General features: G+C 38.1%; 1 protein-coding gene across 5 annotated transcripts in view; it reads left to right on the forward strand.

Annotated features, from left to right (window-relative positions):
* ZFAND6 (zinc finger AN1-type containing 6) overlaps positions 1–25929 on the forward strand; it is a gene marked incomplete at both ends in the record, with an annotated part of 77499 nt that overhangs the window by 34403 nt on the left and 17167 nt on the right. For 4 of the 5 annotated variants that reach the window (XM_080692955.1, XM_080692958.1, XM_080692957.1 and 1 more), the window contains one exon: positions 25305–25458. In XM_080692955.1, the coding sequence (XP_080549081.1) occupies positions 25305–25458 (154 nt within the window). Of the gene's footprint in view, positions 1–25287; positions 25459–25929 lie in introns of those variants that run through there. The other variant, XM_080692959.1, reaches the window with a different exon arrangement.

A 25929-nucleotide genomic window follows, 5' to 3' on the forward strand; every position in this document is an offset into this window, starting at 1 on the left:
CCACATATTTAAATTTGGCCTGGAGCTCTGTAGCTCAATGTTAGAATGCACGCTTGTAATCCCCGCGCTTGGGAGGCGGAGACAGGAGGATCGCGCTGGTTAGATGCCAGTCTCGCTGGCTTAAGAGACCCTGTTTCCAAATAAAAATATAAAATAGGTCTGGGAGTGTAGCCCAGAGAAGGGTTTCCAGGAACCCCAGTACCACCAAAAAAAAAAAAAAAGAAAAAAAGAAAAATCCATGTGAAACCCTGGATTTCATTTCCAACAACATAAAAAATAAAAATAAAAATGCAACTTATTTTACAGAATTTTTGTGTATAATTTAAAACTTTTAGTTTTGTGAAGAAGTTTCTTAGTCTTTAGGCTTTATATTTAAATATTGGTCAATATGCTTTTCAGGAATACCTTTTTTTTTTTCTTTTTTTGGTGGTACTGGGGGTGGAACCCAGGGGCTTTCTACCTCCGGGCTATACTCCCAGACCTATTTAATATTTAATATTTTATTTGGAAACAGGGTCTCACTAAGTTGCTAAGAGCCTCACTAAGTACTGAGGCTGGCTTTGAACATGTGTGATCCTCCTGTCTCGGCCTCCCAAGCACAGGGATTACAAACGTGAGCCACCACACCCGGCAGGAATACCTTTTTTGTGTGTGTGTGGTACTGGGGGTGGAATCCAGAGGCTTTCTACCTCCGGGCTATACTCCCAGACCTTTTTTTTTATATTTCATTTGGAAACAGGGTCTCAGTAAGTTGCTGAGAGCCTCACTAAGTAGCTGAGGCTGGCTTCGAACCCATGTGATCCTCCTGTCTCAGCCTCCCAAGCAGAAATACCTTTTTAATGAGGTTCTTATCAGAGAAACTAAACTTCATAGGAATATGAATTATTTTATAATACAAATTTAATGAACGAGCAAGAGTTTCATTTAAGATGTGAGGAAGCTGTTTTTTGTCTATTTTTCAAAGGATTAGAAAACAATCAGAAGTGATTCCTGGTTGTATTACATAGGAATACTCTGTTGTTTTATTTGAAAGGTAAGGCCTCTGCCAGGCATGGCAGCACATGTCTGAAATCCCAGTACTTGGGAAGCTGAGATGGGAGGATCTCATCTCAATACCATCCTCAGCAATTTAGTTGAGACCCTCAGCAACCTAGCAAGACCCTGTTTCAAAATATAAATAGGACTGGGTATGTAGCTCAGGTAGAACACTTCTTGGCTTAGTCCCTAGTACTACCAAAAAAGTAAGGTGTACTTTGTTAGACTAGTAAATTGCATAATATCAGTTATACTTTAAAATCTAGGACTTTCAAATCATGTCAGTAGAATTTGTCAAAACTATCAACTCCCCACGCCCATCTTTTAAGAAGTGGTAATGAAGCAGGCTTGATGGTGCATACCTGTGATTGCTGGAGGACAGGAGTTTGAGCCCAGCCTGGGTAACATTCCCAGGGGGGCGGGGGTGGTGGTGGTGGTGGTGTGATCAATAGGTGTAAGCTCCATCTCTTATTTCATGCTTATTATAAAATAATAATGGGCTTAAATTGTAATCCAAGTTAATCTTATTCAAAATATCAAGTCACTTTCAAGATATTAAAACAGTGGGTACAGAACTGGCTTTGTGATGGTGCATGCCTTTAATCGCAGCTACTCATGAGCTGAGGCAGGAGCATCATAACTTAGCTAGACCCTGTCTTAAGACAGCCTGGGATGTAGCTGTTTCTCATGGTGTTTTTAATCCATATTGCTAATAAAAATAAAGCATTTAGTATGTTTGTGAAATCATAAAGCTTTCTCTAAAGTTTTTGTATCAAATCCAAAGTACATATAGAAGAAAAGTAGTTACCTGAGTTCTAGGACCTTTTAATTGAAGTACATACATTTTGCCTGACATAAGTTTACTTGTAATAAGAATGTAGATGAAAGGAAAAACCATGAACACATCTAAGCCTAAAATTTTCTCCTGGATATGGCTTTCTGAAAAAAGTGTGCATTAAAATTTATACATGATAGCCAGGAGTGGTGGCGCACGCTTGTAATCCCAGCATTTGGGAGGCTGAGACAGGAGGTCACAGTTTGCAAACAGCCTCAGCTACTTAGGCCCTTTGCAACTCAGTGAGACCCTGTTTCAAAATGAAGAATTAAAATATGGCTGGGGGTGTAGCTCAGAGATAGAATGCCCCTGGGTTCCATCCCCAGTACTGCAAAAAAAATTATACATTATAATAGTAGGAGGATGTTTTTAAAAATTAAATTGGGTAAAGATATAAGCATTTGGGCTATTAAGAGTAATCTGTGTCAGAGTTTTCAGAGTACTTCATTTTTATTTAATGTTTTATTTAATGTTTGTAGTTACTTCCTAATTATAAAACCTTCCCAATTTTTTGTTTTCTTTTGAAAGTTCAGTTGGATAAATATTTCTTATGGAAGTACTTATTTTCTAGAGAAGCCTTCTACCACTTGATTAACCTGTAGTAATAATGGTACTGTAGAAATTTAAATCTCTGGGGAAATACGTTACAGAGCTGTATGGTGATATCAGGATATGGCTCCTGCTCACAGCAGGACTCAAATATCATTTTTTCTAGTCAGGAGCTGAATGCCAAATGCACTCTACTACTCTTTGAAAAGGTGTTCTTTATTTAGTGGTTGGTTATGCTAAATAAGCTTCAGGAAAATACTCAGTTTCACTTTCTTTGGGTAGAGATGATTATTAAAAATAGTCTATCTATTTGGCCTTGTGACCAGGTATAGAAAATCCATAGGTTAAATTTATAAACTTAAACTTTTATGTTAACGTCAAATATCAAATGGATTTTTTAAATTTTTTTAACCCTAAGTCCTTTTCTTAATGTAGCTATAATAGTGAAAGCACTCCTAAAATTTTAGATGATTAAAATGTGGTACATAATAAATTTTAACTGTCTCAACTCTGTTTCATGTTAAATATGTTGCAGGAATGAATCTGAAGTCTGCTGCAGTAAAACACTGAAGGCTTTAAAATGTTTTCTTGCATAAAACTCAAACTTTAAGTAGCTGCTTATGAGGATAGGGAAGGCAGGAAGCTAATGTCTGTCTCAAGATACAGGACAGCTGTTTGCTCATCAACCTCAACTGTGTGAGTAGAGAATTAAGCCTATAACCCTGTGTAATTGGGCATAGAACTTTTTTTTTCCATCTAAAGTTCTTGAAGGTATACTTAGTTCACCATGATAAGACATTTTTTAGGGTCTGTTTTTTCTTGTGAGTGTAAGATACGAGGGTGGGATGGGTGGTAGAATTTTATTTACAAAATACTTTTGTGCAATAACACTTAAAATGTTTTTAGTGATCATACATATTCATCAAAACTATTCTGAGCATTAAGATCTGCATTACTAATGCTGTTTATTTTTAAATGTATTTCAGCCTCCCCACCTCCACCCCTCTGTGGTGTTTGAACCCAGGTGCAGGTCTACCACTGAGCTACATACCCGGTGCTTTTTATTTTTTATTTTGAGATAGGCTCTTACTAAGTTGCTGAGGCTGGCCTTGAACTTCCAATTTTCCTGGCTCAGCCCTCAGAGTCACTGGGATTATAGGCTTGTGACACTGTGCCCAGCTCTCTCGGCCATTTCAAATGAGTGCTTTGGCCAGCCAATCATATACAAAATATATTTTAGGAATATAATATTTGGTATTAATACAGAAAACTGCTCCTGAAAATAACATAAATATAATCAGAGAAAGCATAAATTTCAAAATAAAGGAACCTCTTGTTCTCTAAATGCAATTGGAAGTTTTAAGCTTATCCGTTTTACTTTTAATTATGGATCTCTATTGAAGAAAAATCCATTTTTATTTTTCTTACTGAAAGTTACCATATCAAGAATCTGGGGGAGGTGTCTCATTTTTCTAATATACTCATTTATTTCCTTCAGGAATGAAACTTTAAATTAGACCCCCCACACACCCCCCACAAGATCATATTATTTGTACAGATGAGGTGATTAAAATAAATGTATTGAATAGAATGTTGGGCATGTAGAATGATTTATAAAACTTTGTTTAACTGGTAAGGCATGACGTAGAAGGGATGTTATTTACAATGTTTATCTTTAATATCACAAATATGTTGGCTGAAAAGAAAACCAAAGTGAATTTCTTTAGAATTACTGAATGAGAACACATTTAGAAAGTGTGACGAAAACAGGTTGAATATAGATAATCTTAAACATGTAGTCAAAGGATACATGGGAGAAATGAAGGAGATGGGTAGTTAGCTACATTTCAAAGCCATGAAGAACACAGAAGTTCTGTTTGCTCCATTTTGTTTCCTTTTTGAATAATCATAGATTGTTACCGCACTGTGTGTGTCTTCAGAGGTCATCTAGTTCTTTATCTTTCAGTAGCTCTAGAGAAGAGATGCAGCCGCTCATAGTTCAATGGTGGCAAGCCCAACTTTGACGGAATTGTAATGTCTATAATGTGGAGATTTACTTCTCCGGTCATAGTCATTTGGAGTTTCACTTGTAAAGCCAAGTTTAATTTGGTGCTGCTATTTTGTTTTGAGTACCTCAATATTTTTCCCTCCTCCTCTCTTTTTTAATTAGTGTCAAAGAGAAAATTCCGGGTGATAGAAGCCTTTGGAACGTACTCATGAAGCCTTATTTTAAAATGAGATTAAACAGAAAGGACACACATTGAGAAAGTGAGCTTTTATACCTCACTTTCTGAGGGGAATTGTATAGTAAACTGGTACCAGTTTTTCTTTTAATCTTTGATTTCTCTGAGATGATTTCCTATGTCCTGTATTACTGTTTTATCAAGGGGGTAGAGAAAAGTGCTAAGAAGCGAATTAACCTTACTGGGTTAGAAAGTAGTTGTAGGAGCCTGTAAGCACCCTATGTAAAACTCTTCTACTCTTGCCCCGCTGTCCGGTTCTACCCTTTAATACAGTAGCATGCTTCCCATTGATCCTGGCCCTATTTCTGTGACAGTTTTACTGAGACTTTAAGTGAATTCTAGTTTCTTTTACTTTTGTATTACACTGTTTGACTGAAGTGGAATTCCTAGGCTCTATAAGGCCCCCAGACACGGTTAAGTACATAAGGCTGTAGTCAGGCTGCCTGGATTCAGATCCTAGGTGTCCCTTTTAAAATAGCTAAATGATAGCCAGGCGTGGTGGTGCACGCTTGTAATCCTGCGCTTGGGAGGCAGAGACAGGAGGATCGCGCAGGTTCGAAGACAGCAGCAGGCACTGGCTTAGAAGACCCTGTTTCCAAATAAAGAAATATAAAATTGGTCTGGGAGTGTAGCCCGGAGGTAGAAGGGATTCCAGGAACCCCAGTACCACCAAAAATAAATAAATAAATAAATAAATAAATAAATAAATAAATAAATAAATTAGCTAAATTATATTGAACAAATTATGTTAAATCTTTCTGTGCCCTATTTTTTGAATCTGTAAAAAAGAATACTAATGTGCTACCTTAGGATAGGTATTTTGAAGGTGGAATGAGACATCTATACTTGTAAGTTATCATTACCATCATTAAACTTGCTTCTTTTGAGAGGAGAAATACTATGTATTATAGTGCTAGATTTTTGAGGCTTTAGGATTAAGAATCTGGAACTAACCAGGTGTGGTGGTACACACCTATAATCTCAGTATTTCAGAGTCTGAAATGGGAGAATTGGGCTCAAAGCCAGCCTCAGCAATTTAGTGAGGCTCTCAACAACTTAAGATGACCTTGTTTCCAAATAAAAATACAAAGGTCTGGGGGTAAAACTCAGAGGTAGAATAATCCTGGGTTCAATCCCCAGTACCACCACCAAAAAATAAATAAATAAATAAATAAATTAAAAAAATCTGGAACTCACAAAGGAAGATATTTTCAATTGAGAAACATCTCCAGAACCCAGTACAGTAGAATAGAAATCTTTATTCCCCTGCCTTCCTCTTCTCAGTCAGCTACAGGTATAGGCGTCATTTCATATTCTCAGTAGCCGCATGTGGTTTACTGGCTATTGCATTGGACCGTGCTATTCTAGATATTAGATATACAAGGTAATGTATGTTAAGCATAACATTTATTGATACCATTCTGTTCGTCTGGAATATAAAAGATTGATTCTTATTATCAGCCTTAACTCCAAAAAGGAAAGAAAGAAAAGCAAAAATATTTCTTCAGGAATCTTGGTGAAGGTTTTTAGTAAAGTAATTTTTAGGCAATTTATTAAATTCATTATATTGTAGTTTTAATATCTATTTGTTTACTTATTTAATGGCACTGGGAACCGAACTCAGGGGTGTTCTACCTCTGCACTATGCCTCCAGTCCTTTTTTATTTTGAGACAGAGCTTTGCTAAGTTTCCCAGGCTGGCCTTAAATTTTCGATCTTCCTTTCTCAGCTTCCCAGGTACTGGGATTACTTTGCCAATGCACAGGTTACTGTAGTTATTTTTAAAAGTATTAGCATCGTGTTGCACACCTGTACTTGAGAGGCTGAGACAGGTTTGCAGGTCATTGTCAGCAAGTTATTGAGGTCCTCAGCAACATAGTGAGACCCTGTTTCAAACTAAGATGTAAATGGGACTGGAATTGTAACTCAGTAGAACGCCCCTGGCTTCAATCTCTAGTACCACAAATAATTTTAAAAAATAATAAAGATACTGACAGATAAGTGGTGTTGCATGTACTGAGGTCTGTTGGTGACTGCTTCTTTTTTTTTTCTTTCTTTTTTTTTTGCGGGTCTGGGAATGGAACCCAGGGGCATTCGACCTCCGAGCTACTGCTTCTTGTATTAAAATGTGCCATCTGTGTGTGTATTTTATGGACATGGAAAATAGTGAAAACTTTAGATGCTAGCAGAGTGCTTCCTAATCTGAAACACCTTTGAAGGCTGACAGTGTTGTGGGTGGTAGTCTTTCTGGAAGGATGTTTCAGTCAGTGGTCTTAATTTTAAGAGAATTTCATTAGTTTTGGACAATCTCATTAGAGGCTAAAAGTAGTTGGTTTCAGTTGTGATAATCATGCTTACTGTTTGTTTAAAACTTTGTAGACAAGCCAGACGTGGTGGCACACACTTGTAATCCCCGTGCTTGGGAGGTGGAGACAGGAGGATCGTGCAGGTTGGAAGCCAGCCGCGCTGGCTTAAGAGACCCTGTTTCCAAATAAAAATTATAAAAATAGGTCTGGGAGTGTAGCCTGGAGGTAGAAGGGTTTCCGAGAATGCCAGTACCACCAAAAAACAAAACAAAAAAACCTTGTAGACATTAGGGGAGATAACCAAAGGTAAGAAGAAAGGCAGTCTTATGTTCTCTAACAAATTACCATTTTAAAGGATTTTAATCAAGGACCAGAACACATGGGAATAGAGATCTATTTTAGCTGAAGAAAGGGGAAAAATATTTATTAAGATGTAATACAGAATTCAAATGGAATTGAATTGCAAGTTTATACCCTTGTTACTTTTTGTATGTCTTCCCCCAGTCCTTGACTTTAGATAGGTCAGATATTCATCTGGGTTGATTAACTTTTGTGGAGGGATTAACTCTGGTACCAAAGGGGAGCAAGAGCTAAGAGCTGTGGGTAGTACAGTGTATTAGAAGGGAATGTTACTATGTTGCCAGTCTTTAAGAGATTAAAAAGGGGTGTGTGTGTGTGTGTGTGTGTGTGTGTGTGTGTACCTCACCTATCTAGATTTGGTGGGAACTAAATCTATAAGAAGTGCTAGTTGAGGGCATAGTGCATGGTAATGGTGAATAGACATTTTCAGTGAGTACTTACACATATCTAATTATGTAATTTGTAGGGGGAAATTTAGAGAATTTAATAGGATAAATGGATGACTTTTGATATTCAGAACATCTCAGTTCAGAGTTTGGATGACTGCCTTAGCCAATGGCCCAGTGAACTTGCTATGTCTAAAGTGTTTTTAATATTATATGGACTGTAGTTTACTATTGTTAAAGAGTTTGCTCTTCATCTGGGATTTAGAATAAAGTTTCCAGATGTGTTTTAACCTTTTGAGTTCCTTAGTTCAAATAAAATCTTTTACCGAAAGCTGTTATATAGAAATATCATAGAGGAACTCTACCACTTAATGCAGAGGTTTGTGGGCTTACTTTTCTTTCTCCCCACCCTTTTTGCTCTGCCTTAGCAATCCTTGATAGAACAAAAGCATGATCAAGAGATAAAAGCTTTGTGAACGTCTGCCTAAATTATAAGCATGATTAAGTTATTGTACATCTTTAGATGTATTAACTTTTTTTTTTTTTTTTTTTTGGTGGTACTGGGATGGAACCCCTCTACCTCTGGGCTACACTCCCAGACCTATTTTTTATATTTTATTTGGAAATAGGATCTCTCTTAAGCCAGCGAGGCTTGCTTTGAACCTGCATGATCTTCCTGTCTCCTCCTCCCAAGCACAGGGATTATTAACAATTTATTTTTAACTGTGGTTCCTTGTAAACTTACTGTTAACTGAAATTAACCATGACACTATTGATTTATATTGGAAAAGTGGTATCAGAACAATCCTGAAAACTTCTGTTTTACATTACAGATGTTGACCAATCATATTGTTTTTTACTTATAAACTAAGATGAAGTATTCTTATGGTATCTGAGTCAAGACTTAATTGTATTTCTGAGTAATTGTTTTTTAGAAAATTGCACCTCTTCAGTAGTCGAATTCTTTTTTGTGTTGGGTGCTAGGAGCAATTAAGTCAACTGAATGGCTTCTAGTTAGCAAGTAGGCCCTATTAGACATATTTGTTGCATTTTGTTATGACATTTCTTTTTATTTTTCACCATTTTTTGTTGATCATTTTTGCCTACTTTTGATGTCATGCAGCAAGCATTTTAAAAGTCACATTGAATTCTTTTCAGAACAATATTATGTAGATAAAAAACATGGTAGTTTATATCCATACTTTTAAGCTCTCTTGGAGTAATGGGATTTTTCATGGCCTACTGGCTTAAATTCAGATTCTTAGCATGGATACTAAACTTTGGTGATATGGCCGTACTCTGTTTCTAGGATCATTTTCTAACATACTATATTCCAAGAACACAGAATTCTCCCCAGATAGAACTGTATATAGGCATAAGTCCATAAGTCATTTAATGATGGGGATATGATCTGAGAAATGGGTTGTTAGGTAGTTTCACCATTTTTTTTTAAGGTACTGGGGATTGAACCCGGGAGTGTTCTACCTCTGAGCTCTACCCCTCAGCCTTACTATCTTTCTTCCTTTCCTTCCTTCCTTCCTTCCTTGTTTTTTTTTTTTTTTTTTTTTTTTTTTTTGCAGGTCTAGGGATGGAACCCGGGGCCATTCGACCTCTGAGCTACACCCTCTGCCCTAATTTTTATTCTTTATTTTGAAACCGGGTCTCACTGAGTTGCAGAGGGCCTCACTAAGTAGCTGAGGCTGCCTGCGAACCACGATACTTCCGTCTCAGCCTCCCAAACGCCGGGATTACAAGTGTGCACCACCACGCCGGGCTCTTATTTTTCTTTTGAAACAGGGTCCCAATAAATTTCAGAAGGCCCCACCAAGTTGTGGGGGCTGACTGAAAACCTGAGATTCCCCCAGTCTCGGCCTTCCACGTATTGGGATTACAGATGAGAACCACTGTGCCCTGCCAGTTTTGCCAACCTGCCCAGCTGAGTGTACTCACACAAATTGACAGCTGTGGCTTCACCAGGGGATGAGTCTTATTGGGACCACCATTCTTTGTGGAATGGGTATTTACCAAAAGGCATTATGTAGCCACTCTTGCTTTGACCCTCCTGCAATTGTAGAGTGTAAGCAGTTACAAAATTGTGTTGGCAATTATTCAGAATAGTTGATGTGTCATTTTATAAACTTTCGAGAGGGAGATGTTAGAAACTATTTGCTCACACTTCTAATTAAGAAAGTAATATAATCTCAGGTGGAAACGAGACATTTTCAGAGAACTCCTAATAAATGATCATTGTTTACAGACAGAGAGGCCGTTTTCTTTCTACCTCCCTTTGGTTGAGCTGTGTATAAAAAAGGACTTATGACTGGAGCTACTACTAAATACTTGACAGTTTGCAACTTTCCCTCTCTCATTATTATAAATTGCAAATATTTGACTTAAATAAGCTACTTGATTTTGAGCTGTATATTGTTATTTATGTGCCATAATGTGTTTTTACAATCTCTGTTCCATTTGATCTTCTTTAAATCCCATGGATTAGAAAAGATAGGTATCATGAAGTCAGTCCTTTTTTTTTTTTAAACTATGCCATAGTATATATCAGGTTGTCTCTATGTATGTAACAATTTTGCAGTGATTTATAGTTAGGCCTCTTTTCAAGATATATATTATCCAACTCCCTAAGTATTGTATTTTAACTAAAAGAGAAATCACCTTCTGGAATATACTGCAATCATTTTTGAGGTCCTTTTAAGAACCACTTTTGTGAAGTTAGAGTGATGTATTTTAAAACTTTGAGGTTTTAGTGCTCTATCATTGTAGCATTTTATATTGTTATGGCTGTTGTAATTTAGGGTGAAATGATATATCTGTGTAGATACATGAAATCAAACATTAGTATTTCTGTTCTTGTACCTACATTGATCTTTTTTTTCTTTTCTTTTTTTCTTTTTTTTGAGCTGGGGATTGAATCTAGGGCCTTGCCACATGCTAAGCTCACTCTCTGTTATTAAGCTTCACTCCCAGTTACCTATACTGATCCTGGAGCACAAATCCATGTCTCTTAAATTTCTGTTTTTTGGTTTTGTTTTGTTTTTTTTTTTACAGTGTCTGGTGGGCCAGTAGGCACCACAAAAAAATGTACTGGAATATCCTTGAACAAAAAGTTCTGTAAGAAAAGGAAGAGAAAAAGAAAATGAAAGAAAGAAAGAAAGAAAGAAAGAAAGAAAGAAAGAAAGAAAGAAAGGCAGGCAGGCAGACTGGCTTATAGTCATGAGATTTTGTAATGTCTTTCCTGATGATATTTCTAACCTAACTCATTTTGAAATCATTCATTTATTGTCCACTGTTTGTGTACTACTGTGTGCCTGGCACTGACTGTAGAGCAGGAATTGCCAGACCTGTGGTCCACGAACCAGTCCTTTCAGCCATGTCTTGCTATAAGTAGACATTTTATTAGAACACAGCCACACCACTTGTTTACATACTGTCTGTGGTTTCCTTTTCACTATTAAGGTGGATCTGAGTTGCAGCAGGGGCTTTGTGACCTACAAAACCTAAAACTTACTGTTTGGTGCTTTAGAGGAAGAGTTTGCTGACCCTGATCTAGAGTTCTACAGATATAGCTCTGAAAAACTAATTCTGCATGTTTGTTTTTTATGTTCCAGTCTTTTTGTCTTTGCAGACTCATTTTTTCATCATTCATTTTTCAATTCATAAAAAAGACAACATTGATTAACATAAGTAGCTGGGCACTTACCTCTGAGTTTGTGTAGGGTATCTTATTTCCTTAGTCTTTTCTGTGAAATGGAGTCTGATCAAGGAACTCTGAGCCTAGATTCTGTCTAGAGGTAGACTTCAGTTCGTACAATGTGGGTAAGAAACCACAATGAGGAAGACTGTACTCTGGGTACCAGTATCCCAGAAACAAACCAAAGAAGCATACAGAATAACCAAAATCAGAATTTAACAAAATTATTAATTCAGGACTATTCTTAAGTGAAACTGGCTTTTTTCTGTGAGAGTATGATGATAAAGAATATAATAACTGCTAGTACATTCTAGTGCTGCTGCCTTGACTCCAACTGATTTTACCCTCTTGGTTTTATACCGCCAGTGTAAAGGTCAACAAAGTAAAAAAGGTGAATAACAAGTTCTTGTTATGAAAATAGTTTGTAGGTGGGAGGAAGAATAGCCCTGGATTCAATCTCTAGTACTACACACACACACACCACACACACACCACACACACCACACACACACACACACACACACACACACACACACACACACACACACTGGAAGGGAGGGTAAAAGGAAGGAAATAGTTGTGACCTCCAAAACCTCTGAAAGGATTTCAAGAATCCCTAGGGAGTCCGCAGATATGCTTTGAAAACTTCTGATAAGGGTAGACTAAAGCTGGGGTAGGTCACGCACTCGTGCAATCCCAGTACTTGGGAGGCAGAGCCAGGAGGGTTTGAGGTCAGCCCTCAAAGGTCTGAGGTCAGTCTCAGCAATGTAGGGAGATTCTCAGCAACCTAGCTAGACCTTGTTTCAAAGCAAAAAAACTTTGTAAAGGGCTGGGGGTGTAGTTTGGATATGGAATTCCACGTTCAATCCCTAGCACCCACGCACAGAAAAGGCAGGGGAGTGGACTCCAGCCAGATGCTGGGTTGGATCCTAGCTCCATCACTTGAACAATTCGCTTAACCTCTTTCTATGCCTCAGTTTTCTCATCTGTGAAGTTAAGATGGTGATAATAACAACTTTATAGAATTGTAATGAATAAAGGAGTTAGTATTTATAAATTGTGTTTTGAACTTGGCTCTCAAAACACTGCAAATATTACTAAATAAATGGTAAAGCCACTAATTAAAAAAATGTACAGAATTTCAAGGGATCAAGAAGAACTTTAAATTTGGAGAAAGACAGTGTTCAAGTGAAGAAATCTGGGAGAGTTGAAACCTGCTGGAGATTTGCTTTAAGGGTAGGGCAAGGCGATGGCGCACAGAGACGGCAAGGCTGTGTGGCTGAGAGGCTCCAAGGTCAAAGAGGGATGGAAAGAGATGCACTCAGATGTATAAACTGTATGTGTTGCCGGTGTTGTTTTGGGTACACTTTGTTTTTGAAGAAAAGTGAATAAATGTAGAAATGAATGGGAAATTTTTGAGTGAGTTTCTTCATTTTGAAAAAAAAAAAAAAACCCAGCTCTTATTAACTGGCCTTATGTAGCTAAAACCTGTCTTTTTTTCTTTAAGGTAAACAATGCAAAACCAAGGTCAGTTTTGAGAATATGAGATTGACCACAACACAGTTTTTTACTCATAAAATTATACAATTTGCTAATTCATATAAAAAGTCAACTCCAGATGTATTAAATCTAAGTATAAAAGGTAAAATAATAAAACTGAGAAGAAAAATAAAGGATATCTTCATGACTTTGGAATAGGCAAAGGTTTGTTTAATAGCATCTAGGAGACACTAAGCCAGACATGGTGCTCATGGCTATAATGCCAGTACTTGGGAAGCCGAGACAGGAGGGTCGCAGGTTCCAGGCTAGCCTCAGCAACTTGGTAAGATGCTATTTCAAAATAAAAAATAAAAAAGAGATGAGTGGCACATACCTGAAATCTTCGTATTTGGGAGGCTGAGACAGGAGGGTCGCAGGTTCAAGACGAACCTCAGTAGCTTAACAAGGCCCTCTGCAACTCAGTGGGGCCCTGCTTCAAAATTTAAAAAGAAAGAGTAAAATATAAGTAAAAGTTCAAGAGTAGGAAAAGCTACCTAGGACAGCAGCCCCATTTCATAACATGTACTGTACTTACCCATGGAAACTTTCCTTGTAGCAGTAACTGGGAAGTGTGGTTTGTATATATGGGCGTTAACCTTAGGGTTTCTTAGGCTGGGGTTGGAACAGTAGTAGAGTGCTTTCCTAGCATGTATGAGGGCCCATGTTTGATCTCCAGCACCACAAAAGCCAGAAAAACAAAAACAAAAATAACAAAACACAACTTGAAGGTTTCTTGTGTTTATATTCCAAAATGTTGTAAACAATGCATTAATTATTTGCTGGGAAAGAGTATGTACTATCCCCATAGTTGTTCTCCTCGTGTCAGCCGGACTCAATGCCTTTTTGTCTTTCAGCCCAAGCAACAGCAGGAAAGACAACCTGACATAGGGAACTGGGGATTGTACACAGAGAGAACTTCAAAGCATCCTCAGTACAGTAGGAACCTAATTCAAACCCCTATTCTTTTATCAGAGTGAGTAGCATTCTTCCCAAGTTCTTTATCAAGTCATATTTTCTCACCTATTTGTTTTATGAACTTTCCTGGATTTTTTTATTTTTCAAATGATTATATGGGCAATAGACATGTTCTTGCCCCCACTCCAGAACATATGCATATCGTCCATATGATACTTGGAGATTCAGATACTCAGAGCTCTGGCGAAATTACTGTGTGCCACTAGGAAATACTCATGCCAAGCACCCACATCAGACTGAGTAATTCTCTTTGGACCAATTATTACAAAACAAGCAAACGTTATAGTAAGATGTACCATAAACTGCTCTTTTCTAGGATCTCTATTTGATACAATTGCACAAAGAATCAGCCAGTTCTGAGTAGTTTTCCAGTGATTAAAAAAAGGCAGAGAATAGGAGGGGCTTTTCTGACCACATTGTGTTGTAGTACTAATCCAGAGTTTAATTTGCATTCTTATTTGAGTCATTATATGTAAGTTTTCCTTCTTATGAAAGTAGTAGTAAAGATTAAGAAGATCATAGAAGTTATGGAGATTAAAAACTCAGATCAGTTAGGTAACCAAAATTAAAGAAGGTGGCCTTGGATAGTATAGGTCCCACCTAATAGGGCCCCAACTGATAAGTTTTTTTGTTTGAGTTTTCCTCCCCCCCCCCTTGGTACTAGGGATTAATCGCATTCTAGCTCTGAGCTATACCCTCCTCCCTTCTTTATTTGTTTGCTTGTTTATTTTTGTGTTACTGAGGATTGACCCAGGGGCATTCTACCTCTGAGCTATACCCTCAGCCCTCTTGTTTATTCTTTATTTTGAAACAGGGTCTCACTAAATTGTGGAGGGCCTAAGTAGCTGAGGCTAGCCACAATCCTGTAATCCTCCTTTCTTGACCTCCCAAGTACTGGGATTCCAAGTGTGCACACCACGTGCAGCCTATGTGCCTATGTGTTTTTTATATTTCGAAACAATGTCTTGCTAGCTTGCTGAGGCTGGCCTCCAGCCTGTGGAACTCCTGTCTCAGCCTCCCAAGTGCTGGAATTATAGACGTGTGCCACCACACCCAATATTGACAAGTTTTTGTTTTTTTTTTTGGTGGTACTAGGGGTGGAACCCAGGGGCTTTCTATCTCCAGGCTATACTCCCAGACCTATTTTATATTTTATTTGGAAACAGGGTCTCACTAAGTTGCTAAGAGCCTCACTAAGTAACTGAGGCTGGCTTTGAACCTGTGCGATCCTCCTGTCTCAGCCTCCCAATCGCGGGGATTACAAGCGTGCGCCACCACACCCGGCTTTAAAGGGTCTCACAGTTGCTGAAGGTCTTCACTGGCCTCAGTCCTCCTGTCTCAGCCTCCCAAGCGCTAGGATTACAGGCGTGCGCCACCACGCCAAGCCAAACAAGTTTTAATTTTGAGAATATGAATCTGCTTTGTCAAGTCTTCCTGTTTTTCAGAACAACCTAGAAATCTGGAAGTTTTATTAAAAAGTTAACATATATTGGCCAACCAGACTAGGTGATCAGTTCATAACTTCTCTGGACTAACTCATTATAAATTAAATTTCTTTCCTGAAAGAAAACAGTGAAATAGAAAAAAGATGCACACATTTTGTGACTGCCTCAGGCTAGTGGTCATTCTTGCTGAGTTGATGCTCCGCTGTGTAAGTTCTGAGTACTGCAGTGCAAAGCAGTTTTCAAGTCTGTTCCCTCCCCCGCCCCAGTGCATGAAAATGCATTGACATGAACATTTTTAACAATAATGAAATATGGTTAGTAAAATATCTTATAGGATTCAAAATATTTTATAAGATTCAATTAGGTGTAAAGAGGATTCAAAGAAAAGATAGTTTAGCTGGGAAGTGAGTTTTATACCTATGAGTCTTCCCTAATGGTAAGAAGAGTGCCCCAAAGAGTGGTACAGGATGCTTCTTTAGAATATAGAGCTCATTTCCTGAAATTGGTAGGGTATAAAAGTGGACAGCATTTACTAAAGGAGGGTCAATATGAACTCGATACTTACCTTCTAGGAATGAGCATGACTTGGGTAGGAACAGAGTGGGCCATCTACTTTCAGACAGAGCAGAATAAAAACAGCTGTTGACTCAGTATTGACTCTCTGCTATGTGCCAGGCACTATTTAAATGGTTTCTGTATTCACTATTTAATCTGGTTCATAGATGACTTCTTGGGGAATTGAGACTAGGGTAATTTAGTAACCTGTCCAATCTACGCTAGGATTCAGACTGCTCCTGGCCTAACTGCAAGGCCATTCATTCTCTTTTCACACAGAGTACTTTCCAGGGAAATTAGGCTCGATGGGGTGAATTATGGAGAGCATGAATGCTAGATTGAGCACTCCTCTCTGTGGCAATTATTATACAATAACTAAAACAGAGGTAATATGATGAACTAGGCATTCCAGGAGAATTTAAATAAATGGGTTGGGAGGAGGGGCAGTAAAACAGAACTAAAAAAAAAAAAAACTGTCAAGTGAAGAGAGTCACAATTAGAATGGAAAAGAATGCAAGATAGTTCAAAATGAAAATTTTTAGTTCTTGGTGACTGGACTTTTGGAAATGGAGAAAAAAGAAATAGGTTTAATTGACATATGTCATTATAATTGAATCTATTGCATTCATTCATTGCTGTTCTGTCAGAATTTTAATAATAGTGGATGTTCTTTACAGTCTTTAAATACTTAATTTTGAATTTTTTAATAATAAGAATTGGTTAGGTAAAATTATAAAGGAATATATTTCTTAGGTAAAAATATAAAGGAATAACAAATTTTCTCAAGAGAGGTTATAACTAATTAAAGCCACATAATATCTTAAGACTGAATAGGTCAAGCCAGGCATGGTAGCACATACCTATAATTCAGTAGTTGGGAGGCTGAAATAGGAGAATCCCAGGTTTGAGGCCAGTGTACCATATCATAGTGAAACTCTGTTTTCAAATAAAAAATAAAATAGACCTGGGGGTGTAGCTCATAGGTAGAATGCCCCTGGGGATTCAATTCCTAGTACAAAAAAGAAAGAAGAAAGAAGAAAGGAAGGAAGGAAGGAAGGAGAGAGATTGAATAGATGAATAAATAAATTAAAAGTCAAACAAAAATAGTAGGAATCTATGAATGCTTACAAAAGTATAGTTTAGTAGAGATATGATGGGTTTGGATAGTAATTGTTTCTATTGTTTGTGCTGAGGATTGAATCTAGTGTTGTTCTATCTCTGAGTTATTCCCCTGGCCCTATTTTATTTTTTATTTTGAAATAGGGTCTCATTAAATTACTGAGGGCCTCATTGAGTTAAGGCTGATTGTGAACCTATGAGCCTCCTCTTTCAGCCTCTGAAGTACTGGGATTACAGGTGTATACCACCATACTGGACTTCATTCATATTCATTTGTGTGTGTTTTCTCTCTCTCTCTCTCTCTCTCTCTCTCTCTCTCTCTCTCTCTCTCTCTCTCTCTCTCTCCCCCCCCCCTCTCTCTCTCTCCCCCCTCTCTCTCTCTCTCTCCCCCCTCTCTCCCCCTCTCTCCCCCTCTCTCTCCTGTGTGTTTCTGTGTGTGTGGTACTGGGAATGGAACTCATGGGCCTTCTGCTTCCGGGCTATCCTCCCAGATCTATATAAAGTGTCTTGCTAAGTTGCTGAAAGCTGCACTAAGTTTCTGAGGCTGGCTTTGAACCGCAGTCCTTCTGTCTCAGCCTCCCAGGTAATAGGATTACAAGCCTACGCCACCACACTGGCTCACTGTCTCATTTTTTAAGATAATTGAAAAGACTTTGACTTAGCTGCTTACTAGATGCGTGGCCTAGGGCAAATTACTAAGTCTTTGAGCATCATTTTCTTTATTATAAAAATAAGGCTGGGATAGAGGCAGGGACAGGTGCTGACAGGACAACTGCAGGTTTCAGGCCCATGAACAATAATTCAGTGAGACCCTGTTTCCAAATAGAAAACAAAAGCCTGGGAGTATAGCTCCCAGAGGCAGCAGGATGCTCCTGAGGTTAGCCCCGGCCCCAAATCCCACTCGGCATCAATTAAAGAATTGTTTGACTTTTCTTTTACCCGCTTTCCTCCCTGATTTGACTGACATGTCCTCCAAGCTGTTTAACAAGAAGGTAGAGTAGCAAGAGGAATCGGGACTTGCAGATTCTCTGTAGCTATCCTGTGTACATTCAGGTAAAGTAAGTCACTCTTATTTTTTGGTCTTTCAGAATCTTCTGGTAAAGGTACATTTTGTTTCCTTTCTAAAGAGAAATAGTTCTTTTTTTAGTTCCTTAGGAAATCCTTTATGCCTCTTGAAATATGAAGATCATTGTTAATTTGCTGCTTTGCAGGGTATTTTGGCTTGGGAAATCACTAGTTTTACATGTTTTTTAATTTGAATCTTGCTGTTTTGAAGCAAGTATCATGGTAGAAAAGCTTGGTGGTCATATTGTACTTCCTATCTGACTACTGAATTCTTATAGAAGTAGAATGTTTATCTCTTTGGGGTGTTTGTGATTGCTGGACATAATATTAAAAGATCAATATCATTTTGGAAAATTTATTTATTTATTTATTGGTACTGGGGACTGAACCCAGAGACATTCTACCTCGAAAATACACCCCCAGCCCTATTTTATTTCTTATTTGGAAACAGGGTTTCACTAGGCTAATTAGAGCCTCACTAAGTTGCCAGGGCTGGCTGTGAACCTGAGACCCTCCTGTCTCAGCCTTCCTAGTACTGGGATTACAGGCCTGTGTCACCATGCCCCACTCAGTGTCATTTGAACGCCTTAGTAGGCAGTAGAGTTGATGGTTTAGAACGGTGTTTTCTATCATACACATCCACAAGGAGGCTTTTTGTACTATTCCCCCCCCACCCCCGAACTGGCTCCCACCCCTGTAATTCCCCCCCCCCCCATGGTACTGGTGATAGAATTCAGGAGCATTCTACCTTTGAGCTACACCCCAGCCCTACTTTTTTATTTTGAAACAGGGTCTCATTAAGTTGCTGAGGGCCTCACTGGGTTGCTTAAGGCTGACCTCAAACCTATGATCCTCCTGTCTCAGCCTCCCAGGTACTGGGATTACAGCCATGCATCACTGTGCCCAGCTTTTCGAATCTCTGTAAAGTCTGGCATAATAGCAAGATTCTCATAGTTGCCTCTAATTCAGTATGTTACAGTGTTATAAAGAAGACACACGCTCATTTATACTTGAAAATGGAAACTTTTAATAACCTTCTCAGATAATGGGGTGGATTGTTCTTTAATACCATACTAAAACTTAACAATCGGTAGTTTCTTAAAGGATAGTTGCAATGTGAAATCGTTTTGTCTGTCAGCCTTGACATCTCACTGGCTTCTTTTTGACTTTGACTGGATCTTTTGTTAGTAATTTTGTATCATACGTTGAGTCCTTGGAAAATACTGGTTCACTGATTTATGAAAATCTTTTATATATTGATTCATTATCAACTAATTGTACATCATTAATACCACCACTGATACCACCAGAAGCACTCAAAATATTAAAGACTTGTGAGCCGGGCGTGGTGGCGCATGCTTGTAATCCCCGCGCTTGGGATGCTGAGACAGGAGGATCACACAGGTTCAAAGCCAGCCTCAGCTGTTTAGTGAGGCTCTCAGCAACTTAGTGAGACCCTGTTTCCAAAGGAAATATAAAATAGGTCTGGGAGTATAGCCTTGAGCTAGAAAAGACCCTGGGTTCTACCCCAAGTAACACACACACACACACACACACACACACACACACACACGACTTGTCAAGCCTTTTTTTTTTTTAACACTTGTATATTGTTCTTGGTAGTGAATACTATCAGCTGTTTGAAATGCCAGGGCCATTCTACTACTGAGCTATTGAGCTATAGCCCCAGCTCCCTTTTTTATTTTTTATTTTGATACGGGGTCTTGCCAAGTTTCCTAGGCTGGCCTTGAACTTGTGATCCTATGTCTCAGCTTCCTGAGTGGTTGGGATTACAGGCTTCTGCCACCATGCATGGCTAAGATTAAATACTTCTTACTGTGAGAGCCTCCAGAAAAAAATTAAATAAATAAATAAATAAATAGAGCATGGTGATGCAGAATACAATGACTAATGGTTTGGTGCCACCCCTTTTTTGGCGTCTTGATACGGCTCTAGCTGTTTGATTCACCACTGCTCTTCTTCCACTAGCACACATGTCAGTATGGTAAGAAAGCAAATAACTTGTTATTCTGAAAACAGTTTTGACCTCCATAGGGTTTTCATGAAAACCACTGGTTTCGAATATGGACTTTGGTATATCCAGACTACCTAAATTGAATCCCAGCTTCATAGTGACAAGCAGTTATCTGGGTAACACAAACAGACAAATATATATATATTAAAAGAAAGAAAAATCTCAGGAACATAGGAGTGTGTGTGTGTGTGTGTGTGTGTGTGTGTGTGTGTGTGTGTGACTTTAGCAGGGGAGGAAGAAGTCTGAAGTAGCATATATAAAAAGAGATTGGATATATTCTGAAATGACATCATTGTGGAATAAGAAAGCCGCTTAAAATCTCAGATTATATTTCTAGGCTAAAGATCTAAATACCATGCTCAACAGTTATAGAATATTTATACTATTATTATTATTATTATTATTATTATTATTATTATAATTTTTTCTTTTTTGGTGGTACTGGGGTTCCTGGAAGCCCTTCTGCCTCCGGGCTACACTCCCAGACCTATTTTATACTTTTTTATTTTTTGAAACAGGGTCTCTTAAGCCAGCACGGCTGGCTTCGAACCAGCGCGATCCTCCTGTCTCCGCCTCCCAAGTGCAGGGATTACAAACGTGCACCACCACACCTGGCAGTTATAGAATATTTCTTTTTAAAGACAATACTGAACCTGCTGCTTCCTTTTGCAATCCAGTCAAATATTTTATTTTTCTCATATCTAAAATTTGCGTTGTTGGGTATGGTGACACGTGCTTGTAATCCTAGTACTTGGGAGGCTGAGACAGGAGGATCACAGGTTCACAGCTAGCAGCATAGTGAGGCCCTCCACAACTTTAAATGAGGTGTAGCTCAGAGGTAGATTGACCCTGGGTTCAATCCCTAGTATAAAAAAAAACAATAAACAAAAACAAACTTCCCCTTCCCTCAGCAGTCTTTTGAGACAGTTTATGAAGATCTGGTAGCCATGAACAGTGAGTGCTTTCCTTACATAGGTATTTATCATTTTAAGAAAATTTCCGTAGCAAACATTTCCTCTTGGTTAGATTCATTCTTCATGATCTTTGAACATATGACTCTCTATAATAACATACCACCCTTTGGAGTAACCTTCATTTAGGAGGTGGTTGTTTTTTAATAAGAAAGAGCCTGTTATTACCGTCTGTCGCCGTGTTATTTATGCCAAAGAACCAAATGCTTTATGGGAGAAATGGCACATGGGGTTCTTCCATCTGCTGTAATTGATTAGTGACTTCATGTGGGTCCCAAACAGTTCTAGAGTTCCAGAATCACTTGCTTGATGCCTCTGTCTTGTTTGTCTTTAAATACTTGAAAAAAAAATAAATTTTCTTTTCAACTAGGCAAGTAGTATCTTCATTTTAGATAATTTTAATAATACAGAAAAGGTATAAATCAGAAAAAAGGATAGTTTTGTCCTGCATGGATATGTTTATTTACTGCCTGTTTTGATGATGAATACATACTCTGTATGTCCTAGTTAGCAACATAATATATATGCATTTCATATTGTGCCCTTTCATCCATTATTAGCTTTTTTTTTTTTTTTTTTTTTTTTTTTTTTTTTTTGGTGGTGGTACTGGGATTCCTGGAAACCCTTCTACCTCCAGGCTACACTACCAGACCTATTTTATACTTTTTTATTTTTTGAAACAGGGTCTCTTAAGCCAGCGAGGTTGACTTCAAACCTATGCAATTCTGTCTCTGCCTCCCAAGTGCGGGTATTACAAGTGTGCACCACCATGCCCAGCATTATTAGCATTTTTCCATCAGAAAATATTTTAAAATATTAGTGACTACATAATTTTTACCGTTAATACGTATCATACTGAAAAATCCATTTCCCTAATGTTGGACAGTTAGGTTGTGTTCAGTTTATCAACATTATAAATATGGTGTGAAATATATCATTTGTATATTGTTTTTCTGTAGAAAATTCTTAAAGAATGTCTAGTTCAGAGAGCAATCTTTGTCTTTTACAGGCTCATTAGGTAGATTATTTGCTTTGCAAATGGATTAATTTGTTAACAACTTCTCTAGCATTCTGCAAAATTCTCTGTATCTTCACCAGAATAGATACTATGTTAAATGCTTTCTAAAGAGAATAAATCATGTGAACTTTGAACAAAAGTTTAAGTGGTTAAAAACTAAGGTAACATATAGCAAAACTTATATCTGTCATTACTAAAAGAGGCCAAACCTAACTAAGATGAGGCTTAGTTTTCCTTAACCTTCACATGGTACAGTGTCTTTAAAACTCTTTTTTTAGGAGTACTTTATACTTTCTAGCAGGTCCAATACAGACCTGCTTATGTAGAAGAGATTGGAGATAAAAGCTCAGTATAAGCTCCACTTCAATGTAGTACCTGAAAAGTTAGCCAAAGCAATTAGTCAAGAGAAGGAAATAAAAGAGATACAAATAAGAAGGTAAAAGTCACATTATCACTATCTTTAGGAGATCCTAAATGCAGCCAGGCATGGCTAGTACTTGGAAGGCTAAGACAAAAGGATCACAGGTTTGAAACCCTGTCTCAAAACAAAGACTAATTTTTTTTTTTAAGGGCTGGGGGTGTAGCTAGGAGGTAGAAACCCTCTGGGTTCCATCCCCAGTGCCCCCCCCCCAAAGATCCTAAAAGCTCTACCAGAAGATTTCTAGAGCTAATAAATTCAGCAAAACAATAGGCTATAAAATCAACATTAAAAAATTACTACTTTTCATATATACCACTAATGAATCTGGTGAAAAAGAAAATTCTATTCTTAGTAAACTCAAAATAAATGCATGCATGCATGCATGCATGCATACATATACATACATACATACATACATACATACATACATACCTAAGATAAATCTAACCAAAAGACTTCTGCAATGAAAATTATAGAACACTGAAGGAAAACAAATACTAAAGTCTACACTAGAAAACCTCCTATATTCATGGATAGGCAGAATTAATATTGTTAAAATGGTCCTAGTACCCAGCATTCTGGAGTCAATGAAATTCCCATCTTCACAGAACTAGAAAAAGTTCTGAAATTTGTGTGATAGAATAAAAACCCCAGAATAACCAAAGCAATTCTAAGCAAAAACAGTGGTGGGTGTATCACAATGCCTGGTTTTAAATTATACTACAGAGCTATAGTTAAAAAAAAAACCTGCATGAGTGAAAATAGGCATGTAGGCCAATGGATTGGAACAGAAGACACTTCCACACAGATTGTGAATGTTGACATGAGTGCCAAAAACATAATGCTGCTAATTGCTAATTCTCTATAAATTACAATGTTAAACAAGAGATGCTGGTAGAACTGGATATAGCCAGGTGTGGTGCATGCTTGTAATCCCAGTACTTGAGAGCCTGAGATAGGAGGATCGCCAACCTCAGCAACTTAGGCCTTCCACAACTTATACCCTTTTTCAAAAATAAAGACTAAAAAAGAGGGTTGGGGGTGTAGCTCAGAGGTAGAATGCCTCTGGACTTCATTCCTAGTACCTTAAAAAAAATGATGTAAAAGAATAGAACTAGATCTCTATCTCTCATTCTGCATCAAAGTCAACTCAGAATGGATCAAAACGCTAGGAATTGGACCAGAAACTTGCAACTGCCAGAAGAAAGCTCAGGATCAAGCATATAAGTACAGACAGTGACCACCTTAGTAATACTCTAATAGTTCAGGAAATAATACCAAGAATTACTAAATGGGATGGTATCAAATTAGCTTCTGCATAGCAAATGAAGTGAGTGTAAAGAGAAAGCCTGTAGAACGGACAAAGTCTTTGCCAACTACTCTTCCAGGAGAGGGTTACCATTCCAAATACATAATCTCGCAAAGCTTTTCGCCAAAACAAGGAATCCAGCCCACTTATTAGTGGGCAAATCAAAATAAGTACAAAAGCCCCCCAAAATAAATACTCAATATCCTTATGTATCAGGGACAACAATCAAAACTAGACTAAGGCTTCATCTCCCCTCAGTTATAGTCATCAAGAATACAAATAATGAATGATGAAGAGCACCTTATTTTGTTAGTGGGATTGTAAATTAGTACAGCCACTATGGAAATGAGTGTTGGGGATTCCTCAAAAGACTAAGAATGGGACCACCATATGACTATTCTTCAATACTTATCCCAAATAATTAAAGTCAGAATAGTATAGTGATACATGCATACCCTTGTCTATAGAAGTGCAACTCATAGTCACCAAATTACGGAACAAGCATAAGGGTCTATCACCAGATGACCAGATAAGAAAATAAGGTAGCTGGGCATTGTGGCACACATCTGTAATCTCCAGTACTTGGGATACTGAGAAGAATCACAGGCTTGAGGTCAGCCTCAGCAACTTGGCAAAACCCTGTTTTAAAAATAAAAAGTACTGGGAATGTCGCTCAGAGGTGGAATGTAGTTCAGAGGTAGAATGCCCCTGAGTTCAATCCCCTGTGCCAAAAATAGAAAATGTGGTATATATACACAGTGGGGTTTTGCTGAGCCATAAAGAACAAAATTATGTCATTTGTAAGAAAATGCATTGAACTATAGAATATCTTGCTAAGTGAGATAAGCCACACTCAGAAAATTAGGAGTCACATGTTTTCTTATGTGAAAGGTAGAGAGAAAAAAAGGTTAGAAAAGGGAACTCATGAAAATCAGAAGAGACCAGTAGAGCTGTAGTGGGGATCAGGGAGGGAGAAGGGAAAGAAAGGACAGGCATGAGTAAGGAAGCTGACCAGGTAATTTATGTGCATGTTTATTATAGTACTGTGAAGCTCATTAATGGTGTACCAATTTTTTATAAAAAAAAGAAAATTGAGCACTGGGTGTGGTGGTGCACGCTTGTTATCTCCACGCTTGGGAGGCGGAGACAGGAGGATCGCGCTGGTTCAAAGCCAACCTTGCTGGCTTCAGAGACCCTGTTTCCCAATAAAAATATAAAATAGGTCTGGGAGTGTAGCCCGGAGGTAGAAGGGTTTCCAGGAACCCCAGTACCAAAAAAAAAATTGCCCTAGGTCTTGGGGGCATATGTACAGGTTGGAGGATGATGTGCATATGTGGAATTTTTTCTTTGTTATAGAAAGCAGATTTGGGTAGTGTATTATTGAAGTCTTCTTTGCTGATTCTGTATAAATTTCAGGTGTACAACAGAGGAACATGGCTCAAGAAACTAATCACAGCCAAGTGCCTATGCTTTGTTCTACTGGCTGCGGATTTTACGGAAACCCTCGTACAAACGGCATGTGTTCGGTATGCTATAAAGAACATCTTCAAAGACAGAATAGTAGTAATGGTAGAATAAGCCCACCTGGTAAGTAACGCTATTAACAACACATCAGAATCCATAATTGAAATGTACTTGGGTAATCTAGTACATCCAATCCCTGTTTTTGCTCTCACGTGTACTTGAATTACCAAAGTTTTTCTTTACACATTTGATAATCAGCAGTGGGGAGTTAGGAATTAGAGTATCCTCTATCTGAAAAGCCATTCCATAGTCGTACCTGTGCTGCAGAACTCTTTCTACCTTATTAAAACAGAGGCACATCTCAAGTAAATATAGCTATCTTGGAAAACAAATGGCGGGAGGGGGCTGTAAGAGAACATCGGTTCTTTTATTTGAGGGGACTTTTGCAGCCAGACTAGTTGCGGAAGGAAAAGAGTATATTGCTATGGGAGGACTTTAAGTAGCCCCCGCTGTCCCTAGAGAAAGCCTAACTGCACTAAGGAGGACTGTAGCTGATTAACTCAGAATAGTTCAGCCCCATTTCACTTGGATTTT

Source organism: Muscardinus avellanarius, assembly GCF_963383645.1.
Source record: "Muscardinus avellanarius genome assembly, chromosome: 3".
NCBI classification, from domain to species: Eukaryota; Metazoa; Chordata; class Mammalia; order Rodentia; family Gliridae; genus Muscardinus; species Muscardinus avellanarius.